This window comes from Bos taurus, chromosome 16 (genome assembly GCF_002263795.3).
Source record: "Bos taurus isolate L1 Dominette 01449 registration number 42190680 breed Hereford chromosome 16, ARS-UCD2.0, whole genome shotgun sequence".
NCBI classification, from domain to species: Eukaryota; Metazoa; Chordata; class Mammalia; order Artiodactyla; family Bovidae; genus Bos; species Bos taurus.
Window position 1 is genome coordinate 35,783,719 of NC_037343.1, and position 27,513 is coordinate 35,811,231.

General features: G+C 37.9%; 1 protein-coding gene across 9 annotated transcripts in view; it reads left to right on the top strand.

Moving 5' to 3' along the window:
* RGS7 (regulator of G protein signaling 7) overlaps positions 1–27,513 on the top strand; it is a 486,948-nt gene that overhangs the window by 387,952 nt on the left and 71,483 nt on the right. For all 9 annotated transcript variants that reach the window (NM_174169.2, XM_024976011.2, XM_059875223.1 and 6 more), the window contains 2 exon segments: positions 14,105–14,211; positions 21,406–21,457. In NM_174169.2, the coding sequence (NP_776594.1) occupies positions 14,105–14,211; positions 21,406–21,457 (159 nt within the window).

Here is a 27,513-nt window from a genome sequence, read left to right on the forward strand (position 1 = left end):
AGTCAGTGATGCCATCCAGCCATCTCATCTTCTGTCATCGCCTTCTCCTGCCCCCAGTCCCTCTCAGCATCAGGCTCTTTTCCAATGAGTCAGCTCTTCGCATGAGATGGCCAAAGTATTGGATTTTCAGCCTCAGCATCAATCCTTCCAATGAACACCCAGGACTGATCTCCTTTACGATGGACTTGTTGGACCTCCTTGCAGTCCAAGGTACTCTCAAGAGTCTTCTCCAACACCACAGTTCAAAAGCATCAATTCTTTGGTGCTCAGCTTTCTTCACAGTCCAACTCTCACATCCATACATGACCACTGGAAAAACCATAGCCTTGACTAGACAGACCTTTGTTGGCAAAGTAATGTCTCTGCTTTTGAAATATGCTGTCTAGGTTGGTCATAACTTTCCTTCCAAGGAGTAAGCGTCTTTTAATTTCATGGCTGCAGTCACCATCTGCAGTGATTTTGGAGCCCCCCCAAAATAAAGTCAGCCACTGTTTCCACTGTTTCCCCATCTATTTCCCATGAAGTGGTGGGACCAGATGCCATGATCTTCGTTTTCTGAATGTTGAGTTTTAAGCCAACTTTTTCATTCTCCTCTTTCACCTTCATCAAGAGGCTTTTTAGTTCCTCTTCACTTTCTGCCAGAAGGGTGGTGTCATCTGCATATCTGAGGTTATTGATATTTCTCCCAGCAATCTTGATTCCAGCTTGTGCTTCTTCCAGCCCAGTGTTTCTCATGATGTACTCTGCATATAAGTTAAATAAGCAGGGTGACAATATACAGCCTTGACGTACTCCCTTTCCTATTTGGAACCAGTCTGTTGTTCCATGTCCAGTTCTAACTGTTGCTTCCTGACCTGCATATAGGTTTCTCAAGAGGCAGGTCAGGTGGTCTGGTATTCCCATCTCTTTCAGAATTTTCCACAGTTTATTGTGATCCACACAGTCAAAGGCTTTGGCATAGTCAATAAAGCAGAAATGGATGTTTTTCTGGAACTCTCTTGCTTTTTCCATGATCCAGCAGATGTTGGCAATTTGATCTCTGGTTCCTCTACCTTTTCTAAAACCAGTTTGAACATCTGGAAGTTCACAGTTCACGTATTGCTGAAGCCTGGCTTGGAGAATTTTGAGCATTACTTTACTAGCATGTGAGATGAGTGCAATTGTGTGGTAGTTTGAGCATTCTTTGACATTGCTTTTCTTTGGGATTGGAATGAAAACTGACCTTTTCCAGTCCTGTGGCCACTGCTGAGTTTTCCAAATTTGCTGGCATATTGAGTGCAGCACTTTCACAGCATCATCTTTTAGGATTTGAAGTAGCTCAACTGGAATTCCATCACCTCCACTAGCTTTGTTCATAGTGATGCTTTCTAAGGCCAATAGTGGTACATTATTAACTGAAGTCCATACTTTATTGACATTTTCTTTGTTTTTACCTAATGTCCTCTTTATGTACTACAGTCTCATCCAGCATACCATGTTACATTTAGTTGTCATGTCTTGGTGCATGCATGCTGCTCAGTTGCTTCAGTCGTGTCCAACTCTTTGCGACCACATGGACTGTAGCCCACCAGACTTCTCTGTCTATGGGGTTCTCCAGGCAAGAATACTGTAGTAGGTTGCCATGCCCTCCTTCAGAGGATCTTCCCGACCTAGGGATCAAACTCGCATCTCCTGCATCTTCTGCATTGCAGGCAGATCCTTTACCACTGAGCCACCAGGAAAGCCTGTCATGTCTTGGTAACTATCTCTAAACTGTGAGTTTCTCAGACTTTCCTTGTTTTTGATGACCTTGACAGTTTTGAGGAGTACTAGTTAGGTGTTTTATAAAAATGTCCCGGAACTAGGATTTGTTTAATGTTTTTTTTCTCATGATTTTTCTGGGGTTTTAGGTTTGAGGGAGGAAGACCACAGAGATAAGTGTTCTTTTCATCACATCAGAAAGCCATTGATCTGTTTTGTTGTTGTTCAGTTGTTAAGTCGTGTCCAACTCTTTGCGACACCATGAACTGCAGCACTCCAGACTTGCCTGTCCTTCACCATCTCCTGGAGCTTGCTCAAACTCATGTCCATTGAGTTGGTGATGCTATCTAACTATCTCATCCTCTGCTGCCCCCATTCCTCTTTTACCTTCAGTCTTTCCCAGCCTCAGAATTTTTTCCAGTGGGTCAGCTCTGAGTCTTTTCCAGTGGGCCGGCTCTTCACACCAGGTGGCCAAAGTATTGGAACTTCAGCTTCAGCCTCAGTCCTTCCAATGAATATTCAGGGTTGATTTCTTTAGTATTGACTGGTTTGATCTCCTTGCTGTCCAAGGGACTCTCAAGAGTCTTCTCCAGCACCACAGTTCAATAGCATCAATTCTTCAGTGCTCTGCTTTCTTTATGGTCCATTTCTCACATCTGTACATGACTACTGAAAAAAAATCATAGCTTTGACTATATGAACCTTTGTCAGCAAAGTGATGTCTCTGCTTTTTAATACGCTGTCTAGTTTTGTCATAGCTTGCTGATCTGTTTACTATCTCTATTATTCCTTTTTCAGAATGTCATATAAATGGTGTCAGACAGTCGATAATCTTTTTACACTGCCTTCTTTTGATTAGTAATATGAATTTAATAAGGGAACACAGAATGTTGGAGGTATGCCAAAGGGACACAGAAGCCAATTGAGAGAGTTCCCATTGGAAAGATGAAGACATTTTGCAACAAATAAATTAAGTAGTATTGTTGTATTGGGGAAAGAACAGACAAATAGATCAATGGAACAGCCCAGAAAGAGACCCACACAAATACAGTCATCTGACCTTAGAAAAAAGTGTAAAGGATATTTAATAGAAGAAAAGGATTCTTTTCAGCTTTTTAAAAATTGTTTTACATAACAAATTGCTATGTTTTTTAAAAAGCAATGAACCTAAACTTGTAATTTATGTTGATGATATAAATCTCACTGTAAAGTGACATTTTCCCCTCCTTTTTCATACTTACTCTTTGGAAAGAAATTCCTAAATGTAGCTCAGACTAAAGGAGTAAGAATTTATGCTCCAACTCATTCAGGGTGAAATGTATACATAAATTACTCCATTTTTTTTTTTTTTTTGATGGGGAACTTTGTCCATATCCTCCACTTATTCAGTCACTTATTTATATCAGCATGAACCTCTGGGTTTTTTATACTTCCTCACAAAGTTTGGGAGAAGGAAGACAAGGAAGATTGAAAAAGAATCCTTTTTTATTGATTGTTGAATTTTATTTGATAATATTTCATTGAGGATTTTTTTTATGTTAGTAGGAGAAAGTGGCCTGTCATTTTCCTTCTTGTAATGTCTTTCTCTGAGTTTAGTATTTAGGTAATACTAATCTTATAGAAACTGTTAGGAACTGTTCTATCTGCTTGTAATTTTCTGGAAGAAGAACTGGTAGCACTTCTGGCCTAAATATTTGGTAGAATTTACCAGCAAAACTTTCTAGAACCATTGCTTTTTTTGAAGGGAGGTTACTATTGATTCCTCTCTTTGAAAAAATAGAGCTTTTCAGGTTACCTGTTGCCTCTTCTGTATGTTTTGGTTTATATCTTTCAAGTAATTGATTATTTTACTTAAGTTATCAAATTTGTGGGCACAGTGCTGTTAATAGTGTTATTTTATTATCTTTTTAATATTCATAGGTCAGTAGTAATGATCCACAGTGTCTCCCCTATCATTTCTGATATTGACAATTTGTTTTTTCTTCTTTTCCTGGTTAGCCTGGCTGGAAGTCTATCAATTTCATTGATTTTTCTCTATTGTTTTCTGGTTGCTTCTGTAATTTTATCCTTTCTTTAGCTTTAAATCACCCTTCTTCCTCTAGTTTCTGTGAAACTAAAGTCCCACCTTAGGTTATTGATGCATTTAGCATTATAAATTTCCCTCTAAGCGCTGCCTTTGCTATAGAATACAAGTTTTGATAAATTATATATTCATTCAGCTCATTATAATGTTTAATTTCTCTTGAATTTTTCTTTGACATATGAATTACTAAGATGTGTATTATTTATTATGTGTATTATTTCAAACTTTTGGGTATTTATCAATTATCTTTATTTTATTGATATTTAGTTTAACTTTATAATATATGTAATTCTATTATAATCATACTTTGTATGATGTTTATTCTTTTAAATACTTTAAGATTTGTTTTATGGCCCAGAATGTGATTCATCTCTTTGAACATTGATGAATATTTCATGTATGTTACAGAATAACTCTGCTATTGTTGGATAGAATATTATATACACATCAGTTACATCAAGTGATGGATAGTGTTCTTCAGGTTCATCTAAGTCTCACTGATCTTTTTGTCTGTTTTATGTATCTATTACTGGAAGACTGGTGCTGAAGTTTACAACTATAATAATGGATTTGTATATTTCTCCTTTCAGTCCTATCACTGTTTGCCTTACATATTTTGACACTCTTAAGTTTATAGACATTAACTTGTTCTGTCTTCTTGGAGAATTGACCTCTTTATGATTATTCATCATCCTCCTTTAACTCTGACAATCCCCCTGTTATAAAGTTTGCTTTGTCTGAAATTAATATATCTACTATAGTTTTTGCAGGGAGGGAGTGGGGATTCCCTGGTAGCTTAACTGCTAAAGAATCCACCTGCAGTGCAGGAGGCCCTGGTTTGATTCCTGGGTTGGGAAGATCCCCTGGAGAAGGGACAGGCTACCCACTCCAGTATTCTGGCCAGGAGAATTCCATGAGCTGTATAGTCCATGGGGTCACAAAGAGTCAGACATGACTAAGCTACTTTCACTTTCATAGTTTTTTAAAGAAAGCATATTTTGTAGGTTCGTTGGTCAATTCCTTTAAGTTAATTAAGGTAAAGAAACCTTTTAAAATTTATAAGCTAATAGTTACCAAACAATGCAAATTTGTTTGTTAACCTCAAAATTATCAATGATGAATTCAGCAAGGTAGCAAGATCCAATATTAAAATACAGAAATCTGTTTCATTTCTTTATACTAACATTGACATATCAGAAAGAGAGTCAAAAAACAGTACTTTTAAAAATCGCATTAAAAAATAAAATATTTAGGAATAAACCTGACCCAAAAGTTGAAAGACTTACATACTGAGAACTATAAAACATTGATAAAGGAAATGATTCAAAGAAATGGAAAGATATACTGTGCTCTTAGACTAGAAGAATTAATATTGTTAATATGTGCATACTATCCAAAGCAGTCTACAAACTTATCGTGATCCCTATTAAATTACCTATGACATTTTTCACAGAACTAGAACAAATAATCCAAAAATTTATATGGAACAATAAAAGACCCAGAAGTGTCAAAGCAATCTCAAGGAAAAAGAACAGGATGCTGTTCTGAACATTCTGCTGGATGCAGAATCCTCCCAGATTTCAGATAGTACTGCAAAGCTGTAGTACCCACAACAGCACAGTATTTGTGCAAAAAGAGACATATGGATCAATGGAACAGAATAGAGAGTGTAGAAATAAACTCACACACCTATGGTCAAAAAATCTTCAGCAAAGGAAGCAAGAGTATACAATGGAGAAAACACAGTCTCTTTGGCAAGTGGTGTTGGGAAAGCTGGATAGCTGTATGTTAGTCAGTGAATTTACAACACACACACACACACACACACACACACCATACACAAAAATAAACTCAAAAGGGCTTGAATGTTTAAATATCAATAGAAGGCTTGACATTGTAAAACTCTAGAAGAGAACATAAATTAAACATTCTCTTACATAAATTGTACAAAGACAATAAAAATAAAAACAAAAGCCATTAAAAGGAATGAAACAATTTCATTTGCAGAGCTGTGGATAGACCCACTATCATACCATATAAGAGTGAAGTAAGTCAGAAAGAAAAAGAAATACTGTATATTAATGCATACATATGGAATTTAGAAAGATTGTACCAACAATCCTACACGCAGGGCGGCAAACGGGAACTTCTTTAACCTGGAAAACGAAAGAGTCACCTAAGTCCAGGAAGTGCAGAGAGTCCCATACAGGATAAAACAAGGAGGAACATGTCAAGACCCATGCTAATCAAAATAGCAAAAATTAAATATAAAGAAAAAGTATTAAATGCAACAAAGGAAAGGCAGCAAGTAATATATGAGGGCATCCCCATAAGATTTTCAGCTGATTTTGTAGCAGAAACTCTGCAGGTCAGAAGGGAGTGGTGTGATATCTTTAAAGTGAGGAAATGGAAAAACCTACAACCAAGAATACTCTACCCAGCAAGGCTCTCATTCAGATTCATCAGAGAAATCAAAATCTTTACAGGAAGAAAAGCTAAGAGAATTGAGCAATACCAAACCATCTTTACAACAATTGCTAAAGTAACTTCCCTAGGTGGGAAAGGGACCAGCAACTTACTTTCTACATATATAGACTGTTAAACAAAAAACTTATGGGGAATGCAAGCTAAAGAACTACAATATATACACAAGCAAAAAAGGAAAAAGCATCCCAAACAGAACACTAAAGATGGTCATCAACAAGAGAACAAAGAAGAAGGAAGGAAAAAAGACCTATAAAAATGAAGCCAAAACAATTAAGAAAATGGCAATAGAAGAAAATCCCTGGTGGTCCAGTGGCTAAGACTCTCTGCTCCCAATGCAAGGAGCCCGGATTCGATACCTGATCAGGGAACTTCTACATGCCGCAACTAACTACATGCCACAACTAAGAGTCGGCCTATACCTGAAGATCCCACATGCCACAACTAAGATCCAGTGCTGGCAAATAAATAAATATTTTTTAGACGAAAATGGAAATTTTGCAGAATGTATATTGAACTTTAGAAGGAATGTTGCTTTACACTGTAATTTATTATTGCCTTGGCTCTTGTGATTATTACACTTTCCTTACACTATCCTTGAATAAACTCAGTGTGATTTTTCTCTCCTCTGAATACTGTTCTACCACCTAACTACACATATAAATAAAACAGAATCTTGTTGAAGTGTGGCTCATTTTATACAATGATGCACCTACCAGTTTTACAAAAGGATATACTGTGTCAGTGAAATGAACATCCTGATATAACATAGTTACCAGATACCATGTTTCTTAAACCAGTCCTCCACACCGATATCACAAAGATATCACCTATGGGATATCTTTCGCTTTTAAAATATTTCAGCGCTGTTCTTCATATTGAAATAATTTCCTAAGCTTTTGTACTTACCCATATGAGGCAACTAGGCTACTCTACCCTGTGTGTGATAAGGGCCATTGATGTATGATCTTATTACTCTCAGTACTACCTTTTAATGAGTTTTTTTTTTTTTTTTTTTTGAGTCCTGGGAAAATATTATGCTTCCTTAAGAAAGCACCTCCATTGTGTCTGCTGGCGCCGCGCTTCCTCTGTCACCGTTGTTTTTCAGCATTGCCAGGTTCTGTGTCCTTGCCACCCTCTGGTCTTTCCCACCCTCTCTTGAATTGGGGGAGTTCTCACTGATCTGTTGCATTTTCATGTTTCAGATTGTAAATCCCATGTGCAGAATATGTTACCTTTGGAAAATTTGTCCTATAACTATGATACCAAATCTTTAGAATTGGGGTAGTGTTCTTTGCTTCCTAGGAATAAATGTAAGTGTATTCCAGAGCAGAATCATCACCTATACACTAAAGATTCCAGTTGGATCATCTGGAGGACTTTAAAGAGTGTTCAATTGGAAGTGTTCAATGTGATCTGGAGCGTGGATCAATACCAGCTACCAGGTTCCCCACTGCCTTTTCACTAAGTGCTTCCAAATGTGTTCTCTCATTAATATTAGCCAACTCTAATAACTCACATTTTAGGGCTCTTCTATGTGACTGGCCTTATTTTAAGTATTTCTCATTTATCTCAATTGATCCTCATGACAATCTTTTAACATCAGTGTTTTATTATTGTCTTCTTTCTACAAATGAGGACTCTAAGGTCCAGAGAATGTATCTTCTGCCCCAGTTATACAGCCAGCACATGAGGGAATCAGGGTTTGAACCCAAGCAGCTGGCTTGCATATTCTGGTTGCTTCACCCCATACTGGGCTCCTTTGTTTGGAAATATTATTTACCTGTTTTAATTACCTAGTGTCATCTTCAAAGTTGATATAAATTAAGCTTGTTTTTATTTCTCCCAAGTAAAATCCTTTTATATCATCTGTATACCATATTATACACTTACAAACCCTGGTTTGTGAGTACTAAAAAGCAAGTGGCACTTCATTTTCCTATGTGAAAACGATGTTTTTTTAGAAAAGGAGGAAAGCCTGAATACTTACTGCTTTCACTAACTCTTAGTAATGAGAAGATAACCTTAACCTCAGAAGTCCCTATTGTCATTATTTCACTTTTATTTGACCTTGTTGGAGAAAAAAATCTGCATATGTGATTTTTTGCACATGATTCATCTTACCTTGCAAATGCCTGTTCTATAAAAGTATAATATTTTTAAATATTTCTATAACCACTTCCCTGTCTTCTTAGAGAATAACAAGTTTAACAAAATCTTTCCTTTATGACTCAGACACATGAAGATGAATGTCTGTTATTTTATTAATACTGTTTAATGACTTACCTGTGACTACTTTTTAGCTTTTCTTGCCTTAATGTCATATTATCCACTGTCTTTTTTTCTGTCTTGAGTGGATTTCCTTCTAAAATACTTCTCCCCATACACTAATCATACTTGCTACATCATGTATGCTGTGTTGATAAATGAATCACATTTGCTGATTTATATACCCATAAAATAAAAGTAAAAATGCATAACAGAAATACAAATGTAATTCTTAGTGAAAATTATTATTATTATTTTCTTGACTCAGAGGCATTGTTGTATCAGTGTCAAAATATAGGGTATATCTGGGAGGTACTGAGACTGCCAGCAGTGGGACTGCTGGATAAAGAAAATATACTGAGTTCTGAAAATATGTTATAATTACAAATTTAATATAGAAATATATATATTTCTACATATGGAAATACAGAACTGAACAACACAAACCTCTTTTATAGTATACTTTTTATCCTTTTGACTTTCTGAAGTAGTTATGGTTCCAAAGCAAATTACACCATGTAGAATTCCTTTTGCTTTTAAACGATTTTGATAATTCTATTATTTAAAGGTTCGAGGTGAAGTAATGAAATTAGTACATCTGGCTTAACACAGCCACATTACACTGTTCACATAGTAACAGTTGTCTAGAGATGCAGTTTTACTCCTGAGTTTGTTCATGCTTGAATATCCAGATGAAAAATAAACTGGAGTCTTACAGTAAATTTGTTGTTGAACTTTATTTAGCTGTGTGGGTGATGTGGATAACACATGTACAAGATGATTAATTATTTTGCTGAGAAGCATAATGATGTGGAGCCATCTGCTGTGCCATTATTGGGAGGGTGATCTTGATAGATTACCCACTAAATTCTTTCAACACTTAGATCCAAGACTGCCAGTAGTCCTCCAGATTCTCGTTAAATTAAGGCTATTGTGGAGATTCAGGAGCAGCTGGACCATGTGGAAAAATGTCTCCATGTTGTTATTATCAGTAATTCAACCTTGCGAAAACTATCTCAAGCCCACTCTAAGATCTTTTAGTGGGATTTCAGCCATTTATATCACTGTTATCTTTTCCCATATAATATACCCACAACAATCCCACTTCAAAAGCTTTAAAAGTATTTTGAAAAGATGTTTTGAACATCTACATTATCTTGGCAGAGCTTCTCAAATGAAGACAAGCTCAATGATGGAGGAGCTTCTCAATGATGACAAGCTCCTCATCATCAAACACACAATAGCTTGTATTTTTTGTGCAATACTATGTTTTTAAAATTCCATATACCATTTATTCATAAATTTGCTTATTCACTCATTCAGCAAACATCAATTCAATAGCTACTTTTGCTATTGCTATGCTAAATGCAAGGTTATAGTCTTAAATGAAACAAAATTCACCATGATGCCCTGATTTTTATCTTAGCATTCATCTTGTCCTGGAGTCATGTTCTCTGGAGGTCCTGTGACAGAGCATTATAACTCCTGTAATCTCAAACTTTCCAGGTTACTATTTGACCAATGAAATTAAAATCATTTTAAACGGTTTACCTGTGGCAGATTCATTTTGATATATGAAGACCAATACAATATTGTAAAGTTAAATAAAATAAAATTTAAAAAAATTAAAAAAAAGAAAAGAAATTCAGTCCTCTTAAATATTAAGTTAAATAGTTTGACTTGACCTCTGCGTTGAACTTTGTGTGGGCCATGTAGAAACTGAATTTTGATCTTATTGATACTCTCACAAATGTGTATCTGTTGGATTCAGGGCATTTAAAAAACCTATCAAAAACAATTTTCCTTATTAATAAAATTATGAGCCTGAGAATATCTTAGAGGGTTGTAAAATGAGAATATATATGATTAAACCCAATAAAATGGAGTATTTGTACCTCAAAAGCGGGAGGCTGAGATTGCTTGCTAATTCACTATTATTCTTTCCAGCAAGCATTTAATGCAGGCCTAATTACGATAGTGAAGAAAGAATTCATCTTGCTCTCTAGAAATGTTTGATTTATCATATAATTAGTAACTATTGAATACAGTAAGAACTTATTCATTTTCTTCTGATTTTCTTTTCTTCAGCTTCCCTATATTTAGTTTCACTATGTTTTTCTAATCCTCATCAGCATGTTAGCATCTTTTTTTTTATTTGGTGTTTCTTTGTTTTATTTTAGTCACACTCTTTCCTGTGTTTAGAGTTGAGAAGCTCTTTACTGTTAATCTTTCTGGGCATCTCAGTTTTCCTTTTTGTATCTATATTCTGAAAATTTCCTCATGTGCCATGACTCAATTTCTCTTTCTGGAAAATAGGACTAATAATATTTTCCTAGGCCACAGATTGTTGGAATAAAATGAATAAAGACGGTTGTGACAATATAGGTACTACCTACCTAGCAGATAAGTAGGCCACCTGACTTTGAAATCCTCAAAAATTGTTCTTTCTAGTGCTGCCAACATGAGTAACCAGGGATTCTGAACATGACCCAGGCTGTGAGCACCTGCTCATTGTTATAGGCCAGCACGCCTCACAGATATGCTTGCCATTTTAGTTTTATAAATAACACACAAAAAGAAGATGTGACTGGCTGATGCTATTTAGGAATGCCAGATCCTCTCACTCAGCCTAGTTAAAGACCAATTATGGAAGTGGATTTCCTGAAAGTACTTTGGAGAAAAGTAAAAATCATTTGGTGTATAAGTAATGAAGCACAATGTGCTCTGTGCTCAGTTGTGTCCAATTCTTTGTGACCCCTTGGACTATAGCCTGCCGGGCTCCTCTGTCTATGGAATATTCCAGGCAAGAATACTGGTGCAGTTTGCCATTTCCTACTCCAGGAGATCAAACCTACATGTCCTGTGTCTCCTGCATTGGCAAGCGGATCTTTTACCACTGAGTCACCTGGGAAGCCCAGTGAAGCACAAGAGCTACCATATACTGAGTATCTACTATGCACAGGATACTAGTCCAACTTCTTCTCTTTAAATTTTTTTTTTATTTTTTTTAAATCATTTTTATTTATTTATTTGGCTGCATCGGGTCTGCACGTGGAATCTGTCCACATGGTGCCTGGACTCTAGTTGTGGAGTACAGGCTCAGTAGTTGTGGCCCACAGGCTTAGTTGCTCCAGGGCACGTGGGATCTTAGTTCCCTGACCAGTGATTGAACCCACACCCCCTGCATTGCAAAGTAGATTCTTTACCACTAGGCCACCAGTAAAGTTCCCCAACTTCTTTATATATATATGTATTATTTGATTTTCGTATGAGCTGTGCAGGGTGGGTTTATTACCTGTATTAATGGATAGGAGAGGCACTGCTACTGCTAAGTCACTTCAGTCTTGTCCGACTCTGTGCAACCCCATAGACGGCAGCCCACCAGGCTCCCCTGTCCATGGGATTCTCCAGGCAAGAACACTGGAGTGGGTTGCCATTTCCTTCTCCAATGCATGAAAGTGAAAAGTGAAAGTGAAGTCACTCAGTCGTGTCTGACTCTTAGCAGCCCCGTGGACTGCAGCCTACCAGACTCCTCCATCCATGGATTTTCCAGGCAAGAGTACTAGAGTGGGGTGCCATTGCCTTCTCTGCAGAGAATTTAAGTAACAAAAGCTAAAAAGTGTTTCCAAAGGTTTTGTTCTTCCCATCATATAACACTACCTTCTCAGCTTTAATGACAATCACAGAATATGTGAGTATATACTTATAAGCAGCACAGACTTTGAGAAGATCTTGATTTTGAACTAAAAGGATGCATAAAGGATGAAATCCTTCTTGGTAGAAAAAGAACACTCTATGGAGAGAGGTGTATAACTGATTGGGTGTGTAAACAAGATAACTGGGTCACTTAATAACGGTCTTCCAGGCTCATGGTCAAGAGGATGGTCAGCAGTTGTTCTTTCTTATTGACAAGAATGGTAGAGTGGAGGCCGGAGGTAGAAGTTACCACTTAAAATTTTGCAATATGCTAGATAATATTAAAAGGGGCACTATAGTACCCAACTACAGGTTAAATAAATTGAACAATTATTTCATTATTAGCCAATATAGACGTGTGAAGGGGATAGGAAGAGATTCTTATGCTTAGGTAGGTGGGCCATAGCAAGCAGTTTAGGGACTCAGTACTAGCTGAAGTGTGAAAATTACCTGTGATTGACAGATGGAGATAGAGATAGAGTCCTGGAAAGTCTGTTAGAATCCTAGAGTTAAAGAATCATTTTAGCTGTTTATCTAAAAATAGAACTAAATCTATAAATTGCACATTAAAGTGTAAAAAAGTGTCAGTTGCTCAGTCGTGTCTGACTCTTTGCAAACCCATGGACTGTAGCCCACCAGGCTCTTCTGTCCATGGAATTATCCAGGCAAGAATACTGGAGTGGATAGCTGTTCCCTTCTCCAGGGGATCTTCCTGACCCAGGGATTGAATCCACGTCTTCTGCATTGCAGGCAGATTTTTGACCATCTGAGCCACCAAAAAATTGCACCTAAAGATACACAAACAAATCAATAAACCTAACTTTTTTATTTTCTATATACATATATGCTTATGTTGGACTAAAAAGCTATCTTGAATAGTTCCATGGTTTCTAAGCTTCGAGTTAGCAAACTTTATGTTGTCCCTGCACAAATGCAGTAATAATCCTAGTGAAAAAATTTTCTTATCCTTTTTATTGGGAGAAACCATTGACTGCTCTAGAAGGAGTGTGAGTATTACAGTATTATGTTCCAACTATTTCTCAGACTACTGGGAAAATATAATGTTTTCACTGTTATATAAATCTCTACATAGTCCATGTCTAGAATATTGTATATAGAGTCGTAAAAGCTAGAGCAATCTAGCCAACCACAGACTGCAGGCACACTTAGCGCAGTAGAAATTGTTCTAGATGCCTAAACATTGCCTATTAACGTTATCTAGTAATGATCCATGTCATTAGAAGAATTGTTAATAGTATTGGATATTCATATTACAGGACAGTTCAGTTCAGTTCAGTTCAGTCCCTCAGTCGTGTCCGACTCTTTGCGACCCCGTGAATCGCAGCACGCCAGGCCTCCCTGTCCATCACAACTCCCGGAGTTCACTCAGACTCATGTCCATCAAGTCGGTGATGCCATCCAGCCATCTCATCCTCTTTCGTCCCCTTCTCAAGTTTAAAGTGCTATGTAAATGCCAAATATATTTGTTTGTGGAAGATTATTAACACATAGCAAAACATGTCCCATCTGTAAAATGAAGGAAGCAGATTCTTTGATTACAGAAAGACGTTCAGCTTCAACATTCCATAGCTTTATGTTCTCATGGTCTGATCACGTGCGCGGTTGGTCATTGTGGTCACTATCAGGAAGCAGAGCCATCTTGGTACCTTATGTGAAAGAGCTGAAAGAAGTACAAAGACAGGCTTTTCTGGGATGCTGAGTATTCCAATGTAGGAATGTGCTCAAAAGAAACAAGATAAAATTCTACATGCCTATAAATGAACAGTTTTAAAGAGTTATGTATGTGTTTTTCCATTTGTTTTCATGAACTAGTGGAGGCACTCCATTTGGGAACGCTAATGGCTGCCCACGGCTACTTCTTTCCAATCTCGGATCATGTCCTCACACTCAAGGATGATGGCACCTTTTACCGGTTCCAAGTAAGTTTATTAAAAGTATTATTTAAAAGTAAAAATATGTCTGCATTTTCATTGTTTTTACAGAAATTTTGAGACTTGGCTTATTTTACTTTGACTTGAGCTAGTTAGAATCTAATTAATTAATGATTTGTGAAAACTAAGTTATGTGATGATTGAAGTTATATTTTAAATAAAAAGTTTGGGAAAAATTCAGAGTGCCAGTGGAATTCAGGAAGATGAGACAGTCATCTGTAAATTATATTTATTTGCTAGGAAGGAAGTTGAGAGATGGTAACTAAATTTGTTATACTCTAGACCCTGTGTCATCCAGAGCCATCTACAGTCCAAGCAAACAGTCATGGGAATGCTTAAAGCTCCAGGATAGAAATAACTAATAAATACATATCCTCTGCATGTCTAAGACCTTCTATAAGTCTGTGGAGAAAGGGGCAATAAAGGATGAGATGGTTGGATGACATCACCGACCCAATGAAATGGAGTTTGAGCAAACTCCAGGAGATAATGAAGGACAGGGAAGCCTAGCGTGCTGCAGTCTATGAGATCACACAGAGTTGGAAATGACTTGGTGACTGAAAAAGTCTGTGAAGGACACGCATGATGCTTTGCGTGTGTATACTCAGGAGGCCATCTTAGATAACTTATGAACTGACAAGAGTTATTCTAGGTCATTTTCAAATGAGATACCTATAAAAAATAATTTTTGAGGAAATGATTATGGACTCCAATTTTGGTCATTGGGCACACAGTCGACACTTGAGTTACGATGATTTACCTGAAGTGTATTCTACATTTCATTAGACATTATGATTCATTAGTAACTGACTAGTGGATTCCAGTCTGTAAAATTAAGGCTCATATAATGCCAGAGTTCAAACTCTAGCTCTAGGTTCTTTCAGAGGATTCTTCCCATTGTCCCACTTCTAGACATCGGAGCATCCTTCTCACTAGCTCTGATTTATTGATTAAATAAGTGACTTGAGTGCCTAAGGACTTGCTTGGGGAAACAGAGAACAGAGGGAATATGTTTTGAAAAAAGTTGTTCTCAAAGGTCATTGTCCTCCTAGAGTATTCTCACTGCCACAGAGCACTTCTATCCAAGGAATAATCATTGGATTTTACACTGAATAGCTAGGAAATAATGCAACCTCCTGAAATTGTGATACTGACCTAAGTATTCAAGCAATTGAAATTAGTTGGATCACTTAATTTTAAAAGTCTTTAAAATAATGAAGCTTTATCCTTAGAACAGTTAAATTTTAAGTAATAGTGCTTAAAATAGCTTATTATTAAGTTAGAGTAACTTGTGGTCCTAAGGTTAGCATTTTAGTGAATAAAAATTATTAGTTATTAGAAAAGAAATTTAATATGTGCTACTAACACTTTTTGATTTTTTAAAGGAGTTACTTTGGTATTGCAGGGTTATATTTTCCATAAAATCTTATTTTCTTATATGAATTTTTCATATACAGACTATAAAGTAAACATTTAAGCCTAAATTTTTTTTTTTACAAATTCTAAATAAAAGATATTTTTTGATAAAATACCAATTTTTATCCATCTTCACTGTCAATTTACAAGTAAAATCATCTATGTATAAGATTAATATATCTGTAAGGGAGGCATTGCAGAGAAGGCAGTGGCACCCCACTCCAGTACACTTGCCTGTAAAATCCCATGGACGGAGCAGCCTGGAAGGCTGCAGTCCATGGGGTTGCTAAGAGTCGGACACGACTGAGCGAATTCACTTTCACTTTTCACTTTCATGCATTGGAGAAGGAAATGGCAACCCACTCCAGTATTCTTGCCTGGAGAATCCCAGGGATGGGGGAGCCTGGTGGGCTGCCATCTATGGGGTCCCACAGAGTCGGACACAACTGAATCGACTTAGCAGCAGCAGCAGCAAGGGAGGCACTGAATATAATCTGCATGTGTGTGTGTGTGGCAGGTTGATTCAGGCATGTCTGAGTCTTTGCTGTCCTATGGACTGTAACCCACCAGGTTCCTCTGTCCATGGGATTCTCCAGGCAAGAGTACTGGAGTCGGTTGCCATTCCCTCCTCCAGGGGATCTTCCCAACCCAGGAATTGAACCCTGGTCTCATGTCTCCTGCATTGGCAGCTGGGTTCTTTACCACAAGTGCCACCTGGGAAGCCCTGAATATAATCTACCTCTTGACAATTATTGAATTCAAAAATTTCCCTCAAAACAAACTAGCTGAGGCATGGCTGAAAATTAGTAGTGATGTCTTGAAAGTGAAAGTGAAAATGAAAGTCGCTCAGTCGTGTCCAACTCTTTGCGACCCTATACAGTCCATGGAATTCTCCAGGCCAGAATACTAGAGTGGGTAGCCTTTCCCTTCTCCAGGGGATCTTCCCAACCCAGGGATCAAACCCAGATCTCTTACATTACTTCTAGGTACAGGCAGAAGATTGCCAAGTTTGATATACCTAAATAGATGATCAGTTCAGTTCAGTCACTCAGTCGTGTCCAACTCTTTGAACCCCATGGACTGCAGCACACCAGGCTTCCCTGTCCTTCTCCCACTTGTGGAGTTTACTCAAATTCATGTCCATCGAGTCGGTGATACCATCCAACCATCTCATCCTCTGTTGTCCCCTTCTCCTGCCTTCAATCTTTCCCAGCATCAGGTCTTTTCAAATGAGTCAGCTCTTCCCATCAGGTGGCCAAAGTATTAGAGTTTCAGCTTCAAAATCAGTCCTTCCAATAGATGATAGATAATCTTTTAAATTATATGAATTAATGTTAAATACTTTAATGACATATACACATGTTCAAAATAGGATATAAATATGATATATTTGTAAATCTAATAACCATACAATCTTAAAACCAAGGTTTTAAAAGCAAACAAAAGAAACCTCACCAAAGTCAGGGATAATTTAATTCCTGCTACAGTGTCTACCAAGGCATTAATTAATCTATACTTGAACAGCTCTAGAAATAGAAAACACATTATTGTTCAAGGTATATACTTCCATTTTTGCATTGGTTCCAGGCAGCATTAAGTTCTTTATTACATTAAATTGAAATTCAACTCCATGAAAGGATTTTAAAATTCATGAATTAAACTAGGAAGCCTGCAATATTGTGTTTATAATTGCTTCAGGAAATGATTGAGATTCTGGCCATCATTAGGAATCTGAAGAAGCTTTGGGGCATAAGTTTGAGACAAACAGTTTCACTGATATGCTGCTGCATTGTGTAAATTTTCAATCATGTGATTTTTGTATGCACTGTAAACTTGTAATTGTCTATTCTCCTTAGCTAACTGAAATTGAGATCTGACATGATTATCCAGATCACTTTCATGACTTTCATCACATTAGAATATGTGCCAGAGATTACTGAGTGATGGCTAGACAGTTTTGGATCTGTTTAATCACGCTAAAGAACCCAACTCTGAAAAACAAAGAAACTCATACACTAAAGTGTCCTAAAGTCTAGCTGAACTGTGAAAGTAAATTTTTAAATTCCAGCAAACTATAAGGTTTGTTATTCTTTAAATGTCTTTCGTGCTGTGTCCTGTGCAAGTCACTTCAGTCATGTCTGACTCTTTGTGACCCTATGAACTGTAGCCCACTAAGCTCCTCTGTCCATGGGATTCCCCAGGCAAGAATACTGGAGTGACTTGCCATCTCCTCCTCCAGAGGATCTTCCTGACCCAGAGATCAAACCCATGTCTCTTACGTCTCCTATATTGGCAGGCAGGTTCTTTACCACTAGAGCCATCTAGGGAAGAAATTGTCTTTTCAGTTCAGTTCAGTTCAGTTGCTCAGTTGTGTCCGACTCTGCGACCCCATGAATCGCAGCACGCCAGGCCTCCCTGTCCACCACCAACTCTTGGAGTTCACTCAGACTCACGTCCATCGAGTCAGTGATGCCATCCAGCCATCTCATCCTCTGTCATCCCCTTCTCCTCCTGCCTCCAATCCCTCCCAACATCAGAGTCTTTTCCAGTGAGTCAACTCTTTGCATGAGGTGGCCAAAGTACTGGAGTTTCAGCCTCAGCATCATTCCTTCCAAAGAAATCCCAGGGCTGATCTCCTTCAGAATGGACTGGTTGGATCTCCTTGCAGTCCAAGGGACTCTCAAGAGTCTTCTCCAACACCACAGTTCAAAAGCATCAATTCTTCGGCACTCAGCTTTCTTCACAGTCCAACTCTCACATCCATACATGACTACTGGAAAAACCATAGCCTTGGCTAGATGGACCTTTGTTGGCAAAGTAATGTCTCTGCTTTTCAATGTGCTATCTAGGTTGGTCATAACTTTCCTCCCAAGGAGTAAGCGTCTTTTAATTTCATGGCTGCAGTCACCATCTGCAGTGATTTTGGAGCCCAAAAAAATAAAGTCTGACACTGTTTCCACTGTTTCCCCATCTATTTCCCATGAAGTGATGGGAAAAGATGCCATGATCTTCGTTTTCTGAATGTTGAGCTTGAAGCCAACTTTTTCAGTCTCCACTTTCACTTTCATCAAGAGGCTTTTTAGTTCCTCTTCACTTTCTGCCATAAGGTGGTGTCATCCACATAGCTGAGGTTATTGATATTTCTACCGGCAATCTTGATTCCAGCTTGTGCTTCTTCCAGCCCAGAATTTTTCATGATGTACTCTGCACAGAAGTTAAATAAGCAGGGTGACAGTATACAGCCTTGACGTACTCCTTTTCCTATTTGGAAACAGTCTGTTGTTCCATGTCCAGTTCTAACTGTTGCTTCCTAACCTGCATATAGGTTTCTCAAGAGGCAGGTCAGGTGGTCTGGTATTCACTCCCCTCTTTCAGAATTTTCCACAGTTGATTGTGCTCCACACAGTCAAAGGCTTTGGCATAGTCAATAAAGCAGAAATAGATGTTTTTCTGGAACTCTTTTGGTTTCCTAGAAAAAAATATTGCAATATTAGTAAAGAGTGTTAGTTTTATACCTTTTCCACTTAATGTTGTTGTTGTTCAGTTGCTCAGTCGTGTCTGACTCTTTGTGACCCCATGGACTGCAGCACACCAGTCGACCTTGTCTTTCACCATCTCCTGGAACCTGCTCAAATTCATGTCCGTTGAGTCAGTGATGCCACACACCCAACCATCTCATCCTCTGGCGCTCCCTTCTCCTCCTGCCTTCAGTCTTTCTCAGCATCAGGGTCTTTTCTAATGAGTCGACTCTTTGCATCAGGTGGCCACAGTATTGGATCTTCAGCTTCAGCATCAGCCTCAGTCCTTCTAATGAATATTCAGGGTTGATTTCCTTTAGCATTGACTGGTTTGATCTCCTTGGAAGACCTGAAAACATCTTTCCACATAATATCACAGGATAAAATAGTTTCATTTATTTATTTTTACAGTCAGGAAGTTTTCACTAAGTAAATGATAGAAAAATAAATAAAAATTGTAAGAATACTGGTGAAAACATTCCTTGCAGTTTTGAGGAAAAAAAAAAAGTTATGTGTCTGACCAGTCTGACTAGAGTGTATATTTTTAAAATTAAATAAATATGCTTGCACACACACACATCCCCCAAACTAAAGAAGCAACCCAAAGGGAATAATGCATTCTCTGAGAAGTATCTCAAACACTAGCAGCCCACATGAAAAGAAGATTTTTTCTATTTTGTTTCTCTATGCTTCCCCTAGAATAGTGACCCAATTTTGCCCTCAAATTGGGTTAAGTGAATTTATTTGCCAATGAGGGGGTGCTGTATAAAGCCTTGATATCCCCCTTTATCTAGTGCTTCAACCTTTTTACCCTCTAAATTTGTTCACCTGTATACAGAATTAATATTAGTAGCCTTCTTTATGATACCAGAGCAATTTCCAAGAAAGTATAGAGAGTGAATCAAATCCCCTGGGAGTCCTGAACTGTTTGGAAGGACCCTCTCTCAGAGATTCAAAAAGTTTTCCCAACTACCCTTTTCCCCTCCTTGAGAATCCCTCTTCTAAGAGGCAGAATTATCAAACCAGTAATCAGAGATTGGGCTTCCCAGATGGCACAGGGGCAAAAAATCCGCTTGCCAAGGCAAGAGAGTTACGAGACGTGGGTTCGATCCCTGGGTTGAAAAGATCATCTGAAGAAGAAAACGGCAACCCACTCCAGTATTCTTGTTTGGAAAATTCTATGGACAGAGGACCCTGGCTGGCTACAGTCCATAGGGTCGCAAAGAATTGGACATGACTAAGTGACTGAGCATGCATGCATGCAATCAGAGATTACACCAAATATGCTTGCTACACACAGATTGTTAATGTAAAATTGAAAAATATAATCAAATCCACAAGTCTGGTATCTACAGAGACTGTTCCATTGAATCCCAGGGCCATCATCATCCAAGGAACAATTTGAAAGAGCAGACAGATAGTCATGGAGTTTGCTTAGGGTTTGGAGTCAAGCATGTCCAGCCATCAGGGCTAGAAAAACCCTATCAGAAAATATAACCTGCTGATGATAATAATTGGTTTTCTCAATCAGACAGTTTCTTTATAGTTTCATCAGTCAGTTTCTAGAATTTCACAGAATCATATATATCTATTGTTAAGCAGTCAACTAAGATATTAGTTTAAAAAACTGATCTCTGACTTGTGCAGATTAAAAATTTAGAGCAGTAAGTGTGTCTATGAAGAAATGTTTTTTAAAGTGAAGGAGAAAAGTTGTTTTAATCTAGCTGGATAATGTTGAGAATTGCATTATATAATTAATAGAGCCAAGCAACTGTTTGCCCATCTTAAGGAAAGATTCTGATGGTTGTGCTTTTGGATATATGGAGGGCAACGATGAAATACATGAATCAACAAAATTAATTGTCTAAATATAAACTTATTTCATCATGAGTCTCAGTGAATATAATACTTTGCTTTCAGTCTTTGTGGATTAACACTTCTATTAACACTTCTGTGTAAATAGTGCAATCAGTCCTTTTACCTTTATGTCAGATGACATGCAACTGTAGCAAAGGCACACTGTTTTATATACATGCTGTACTTATTTAGAGGCTGAACAATTGATTAGCAAAGTAAATTTAAAAGGAAAACCTTACAGTGCCTCTCTGAGTATTTTTTTCTAGATAATAAAACACATTGTTAGCAAACTGTTCTAGATAATTGCTAAAGATAAACACGGCTCATAAACCAGGAGCCCCACTAACTCTTCATGTGTTTAACCTAAGTTCCACTTCTTTTCATTCCACAGACACCCTATTTTTGGCCATCAAATTGTTGGGAGCCGGAAAACACAGACTATGGTCAGTGCACTATCTCTTCATTTTGTTGTTGACAATACCATTATGTATGGATAAATATGTGCTTGCATTTTATTGTTTGTCACTGAGAAGAGAATACTAAAAATTTCAATAGGGGGTAATATTTCTAACATTGAATTTATAAATGACCTTGTTTGGAAAGTCACCAAATCTGGTGGCAGCTTATTCCGTGTTATAGTGCCTCCTGTGACTATTAAAAAAATACTTTTCCTTTGAATAGATTAAAGAGCTATAAATAAACCTAAAAGGATTATTATTATTGTTGTTACTCTACTGGAAAGAGTAACAAAGGGGTTCAGAGAGCCAGAATTTTTGTTCACCTCTTCTATTTAGCTATGATTTGTAGTAAGTCCCTTGCCTTCCACACTGCACTTTTCTCACTATTATTTGAGGGATCTTGTGATCCTGTTAGCAGAAGGTTTTGTTAAACATGAAAGGCCAAATGCAAACAAGAGAAAAGATACAGTAGGAAATTCAATCATAGTGAATCAAATTCAGTCTACTTCAAATGAACTCAGTTCAACAACCATGATTTTAATTAAACTCTTCAAGGAAACAGGCTCCTAATAAGTGCTGCTTCTTACATTTTCCTGAAGGCTACAGTTTTAAAACATTGTAATATTTCATGGTTTTTAAATATCATTTTTACGAGTATTTATTGAAGATTTGTTTCAATGCCAAGGGCCATAGTAGGTACTGGGATAAGGAGACTCTGACTTTATCTACACTATTGAGTAACTCATAGGCTAAGTGAGAAAAGAGAATTACACAAAAGAAGTTGCTGTGAAGTGCCTAGTGAATGTTAATAGTGGTATATGTAAAATAGATGGAAGTTTGTAAGAATAAGAGAATTACTTTGAGGGTTTCCAGAGTGATCTCACAAAAGAACTGAGAGCATTTGAGGTGGATTTTAAAAGAGGGGAAATTTTTCAGGAAGCAAGGCAGAGAAGGCATTTGAGGCAGAGAAAGGGCCAGCATATGCAAAGACAGAAACTTGACAGCAATCTGGCTTTCTTTGCCTCCTGGAAAGACATTTGATAGAAAACCATAGGAAAGTCCATAAAAAACCAATGAAGTCAACGCTCATTTTTGTCAAACTTGGATTTCATAGTTCATCCAGGTGGTCATGTGCCAACCAAAAATTCAAACTAACATAACTTACAGAAAACAATCTAAAAACCAGAGTACTTAACAATTAATAGAATAGATGATTCTTTTCTAGTGAGGGGAATGTTGCTTTTTTTCATCCAGGGTACACAGCAGGGTATAACTTCCCTAGTGGCTCAGACGGTAAAGAGTCTGCTCACAATGTGGGAGACCCGGCTTCAATTCTTGGGTCGGGAAGGTCACCTGGAGAAGGAAATGACAACCCACTCCAAGTATTCTTGCCTGGAAAATCCATGGACAGAGAAGCCCGGCAGGCTATAGTCCATGGGATTGCAAAGAGTGGGACACAACTGAGCGACGAACACTTTCAGGGTACGCATTCTTCAAAACTGAGACACTTAAAGAGAAAAGTTACTTAAAAAAAAAAACACAGCTTTCTGATTGGTATGTCTGAGTTGGAGAACTTTGTGGAATGTTTTGTCTATCCTGGGACTGTTCAGTTCAGTTCAGTTCAGTCGCTCAGTCGTGTCTGACTCTGCAACCCCATGGACTGAAGCACTCCAGGCCTCCCTGTATCACCAACTCCCGGAGTTTACTCTGACTCATGTCCATTGAGTCAGTGATGCCATCCAACCATCTCAATCTCTGTCATCCCCTTCTCCTCCTGCCTTCAATCTTTCCCAACATCAGGGCCTTTTCAAATGAGTCAGTTCTTTGTATCAGGTGGCCCAAGTATTGGAGTTTCAGCTTCAGCATCAGTCCTTCCAATTAATATTCTGGACTGATTTCCTTTAGAATGGACTGGTTGGTTCTCCTTGCAGTTCAAGGGAATCTCAAGAGTCTTCTCCAACACCACAGTTCAAAAGCATCAATTCTTCAGCACTCAGATTTCTTTATAGTCCAACTCTGACATCCATACATGACCACTGGAAAAACCACAGCTTGACTAGACGGACCTCTGTTGGTAAAGTAATGTTTCTGCTTTTTAATATGCTGTCTAGGTTGGTCATAACTTTTCTTCCAAGAAGCAAACATCTTTTAATTTCATGGCTGCTGTCTCCATATGCAGTGATATTGGAGCCCAAAAAAATAAAGTCTGTCACTGCTTCCAGTTTCCCCGTCTATTTCCCATGAAGTGATGGGACCAGATGCCATAATCTTAGTTTTTTGAATGTTGAGTGTTAAGCCAACTTTTTCACTCTCCTCTTTCACTTTCATCAAGAGTGAAAGTTCTTCTCTTTCTGCCATAAGGGTGTTGTCATCTGCATGTCTGAGGTTACTGATATTTCTCCCAGCAATCTTGATTCCAGCTTGTGCTTCATCCAGCCCAGCATTTCTCATGATGTACTCTGTATATAAGTTAAATAAGCAGGGTGACAATATACCACCTTGACGTACTCCTTTCCCTATTGGAACCGGTCTGTTGTTCCATGTCCAGTTCTAACCTGGGATGGTGCCTGGGAATTATTTCACCAAAGATTATGGCGTACTAGTGAAGAAAACACCTGGACATCCGAAAAGGAGCTCATGCAGAAAAACCCAGGCGATGGAGGCAGACGGACCTGAACTCAGTTGGTGTGTCACAGCAACATACTAACTGTGTAACTTTGGTCAAGGCTTGTTACATCTCTGAGCCTGTCTGCTTGCTTTTCAAGAAAAAATAATAATAATACTGACTCCCTAAAATTGTTGAATGAATAAAAATGAATATGCCTAAGAAAACTGGCATTGTTCCTCTCATACTTAATGGATCAAAATTGTTTTCGCTTGTCATTATAATTTACTGACAGATGCACTTTCCCTGTTCCTTGCATAAAGGCAAATTCTTATTCTTAATGTTCTCTCCATACATCTTTTGTGTTTTTCTTGAATATGTTAATGTTTACAATGGCAGTTCATATTTCAACACTTCATGATAGATTAATGTTTTAGTGCTAAACACGAGGAAATGGCATGGCTTACACAGAAAATAATTTATGGAACATCTCTCAAAGTCAGTCATCTCAAAATGATTAATGTCATTCGGTTTAACATTAGCTCTTGTCAGAGTCCATTTAATGAGAGTCATTGTCTAAACTTTCTCCCAAACCTGGAGAGCATTTAATTTTTAACTAAAAGTAGGCATAGTCTTTATTATTCTGTTTGTTTTTTCCCCCTGAATAAACATATACCAGTTTATGTCTCATTTGCTTGGTTTATTATACAAGTGAAGATTAATATGCAAGTGTATTATTATACAAGTGAACAATAAAATAAATATTCAATAAAAGGTTATAGATGGCTGGATGGCATCACCGACTCAACGGACGTGAGTTTGAGTGAACTCTGGGAGTTGGTGATGGACAGGGAGGCCTGGTGTGCTGCGATTCATGGGGTCACAAAGAGTCAGACACGACTGAGCGACTGAACTGAACTGAACTGAAAAGGTTATAGACAAAGAGAAAGTAAAATGATAATGATCTCAGACACTGTACCACTCCTATAGGCAATGATGCTTTGTCTTCTGTGATTTATCTTTTTACATACAAGTATAGAAGCGATTCAAATTATCCAACTTTGAATTTCCCACCACTGTTTGTCGAAAGAACATTTATAAAGCATGAACACTTTCTTATAAAGAGGATGTTGATGCTGTAATTGAGTTGGAAGTCCCAACAGAAATAATAGTGATTACTTAGCTGTTTTTTTCTGAGACAGCATGGAACAGACAATAACTTATTGATTAAAGAAGATTTAAAGAATGCTTCTTATACTCTGTCAATATCTAATGTCTGTTTTCATCACCAATTTAAACTTGCTGGAAAGCCTCTGGAGAACATAAACATCTACAAGCCAGTTTATACGGAGAAACACTTTTCCATGGTTACCTTGGTTTCATAGAAAAATAGAATATGTTGATTGTGTTTAGTTACTAAGACAAGCCAATATGAACTAAAGGGCTATGGAAAAAACACCGTTCTTTGACAATTAAGTTGTGTGAGATTTCTGATATTTTTTCACCCAAGTACAAAAAAATAATCCAATCCAAGTAAAATGGAGTCAGGAATGAATTTCCCATGTATTTACATCAAGAATCATCTAGTATAAAGGGATTGCAATGAGAGCTGGAGGCCAAGACCCAAGGAAGTTTTTAAGAGAACTGTGGTAAGGAGTAGAGACTGTAGTGGTGGTAGAAAACTCAAGCAGAAGCGAGAGATGGGAAGTTCACTGATATTATAAGCAAACAATGCACATTGAAATTCCTGCAGATGAACACACATCAACCAACATCTTTCATCTGGCTTCTTTTGAGGGTGCAATCTCCAGTATTCAAATAGAATGTGGACCTCAAGAAATTGAAATTTCCAGTAAAGACAGGAGCTGATGCTATACTTTTATGACTCACCTCATTCACTTCACCCAAATCCTGACCCTGTTGGAGCATGTCCTTATTGAATACTTTTATATTTTTTTCATTGCTGCTGCTGCTGCTAAATCGCTTCAGTCGTGTCTGACTCTGTGCGACTGCATAGATGGCAGCCCACCAGGCTTCCCCATCCCTGGGATTCTCCAGGCAAGAATACTGGAGTGGGTTGCCATTTCCTCCTCCAATGCATGAAAGTGAAAAGTGAAAGTGAAGTCACTCAGTTGTGTCTGACTCTTCGCAACCCCATGGACTGCAGCCTACAAGACACCTCCGTCCATAGGATTTCCCAGACAAGAGTACTGGAGTGGGGTGCCATTGCCTTCTCTGATATGTTACATTAAAGTATTATTTATTTTCTTGATTAATGGGTAATTTGGCAATCTCTTGACTTACCCTGTAGGCAAATGCCTCACTCATCTCATCCTAGGGGCAACTGAAACCAATGTATGCCAACTGCAGAAAGGCAGACATGTTCTCAACATAAGGAACTTTTGACAATTTAACAATGAGAATTGTCCAGAACTTACCTTATTTTGCAGAATGATGGTTTGTGCCCCAAAATATTCCACCAATGCTCTATTTCCCTCAGGATGTTTTGAGGACCTTTAGCCTATATAGAAAGGTTCTTGGACTTCCCAGATGGCTTAGTGGTAAAGAACCTACCTGACAATGCAAGGGACATAAGAGAGGCGAGTTTGATCCCTGGTGAAGAAGATCCCCTGGTGGAAAAAATGGCAACCTACTCCAGTTCTTGCCTGGAGAATCCCTTGGATGGAGGAAATTGGCTACAGTCCATTGGGTTGTAAAAGAGTTGGACACAGCATAGCAACTAAACAACAACAAAAAAAGGGCTTTGACAGTGTCAGTGTACAACCAAACTTCCCATTTTGCTTAGGCTTAATAACTACAGGAAGCATATTTATTTCATTTAAAGTTTTACTAAAGAAAAATAGTTAATTATGGTGACCATGAAAATAATAGACTGCTTACAATCCTTATATAGACTTTTTGACAATCAAAGAATGAAAGGGAAAATTTAAAAATAAAAAAAAGATCTCATATAAATGAGATCGTTTATAATATTGTTGTTCAGTCCCTCAGTCATGCCCAACTCTTTGCAACCCCCTAGACTGCAGCACGCCAGACTTCCCTGTCCTTCACTATCTCCCAGAGTTTGCTCGAACTCATGTCCATTGAGTCAGTGATACCACTCAACCATCACATCCTCTGTTACCCTCTTCTGCTCCTGTACTCAATCTTTCACAGCATCAGGGTCTTTTACAATTAGTCAGAATATAAGTAAGCACTAATAGGCAAACCTTACCTGCCTCCTTAGAAACCTGTATACAGGTCAAGAAGCAACAGTTAGAATCAGACATGGAAAAGCAAACTGGTTCAAAATTGGGAAAGAAGTACATCAAGGCTGTATATTGTCACCCTGCTTATTTAACTTATATGCAGAGTACATCGTGTGAAATGCCAGGCTGGATGAAGCACAAGCTGGAATGAAGATATTTGATTGCTC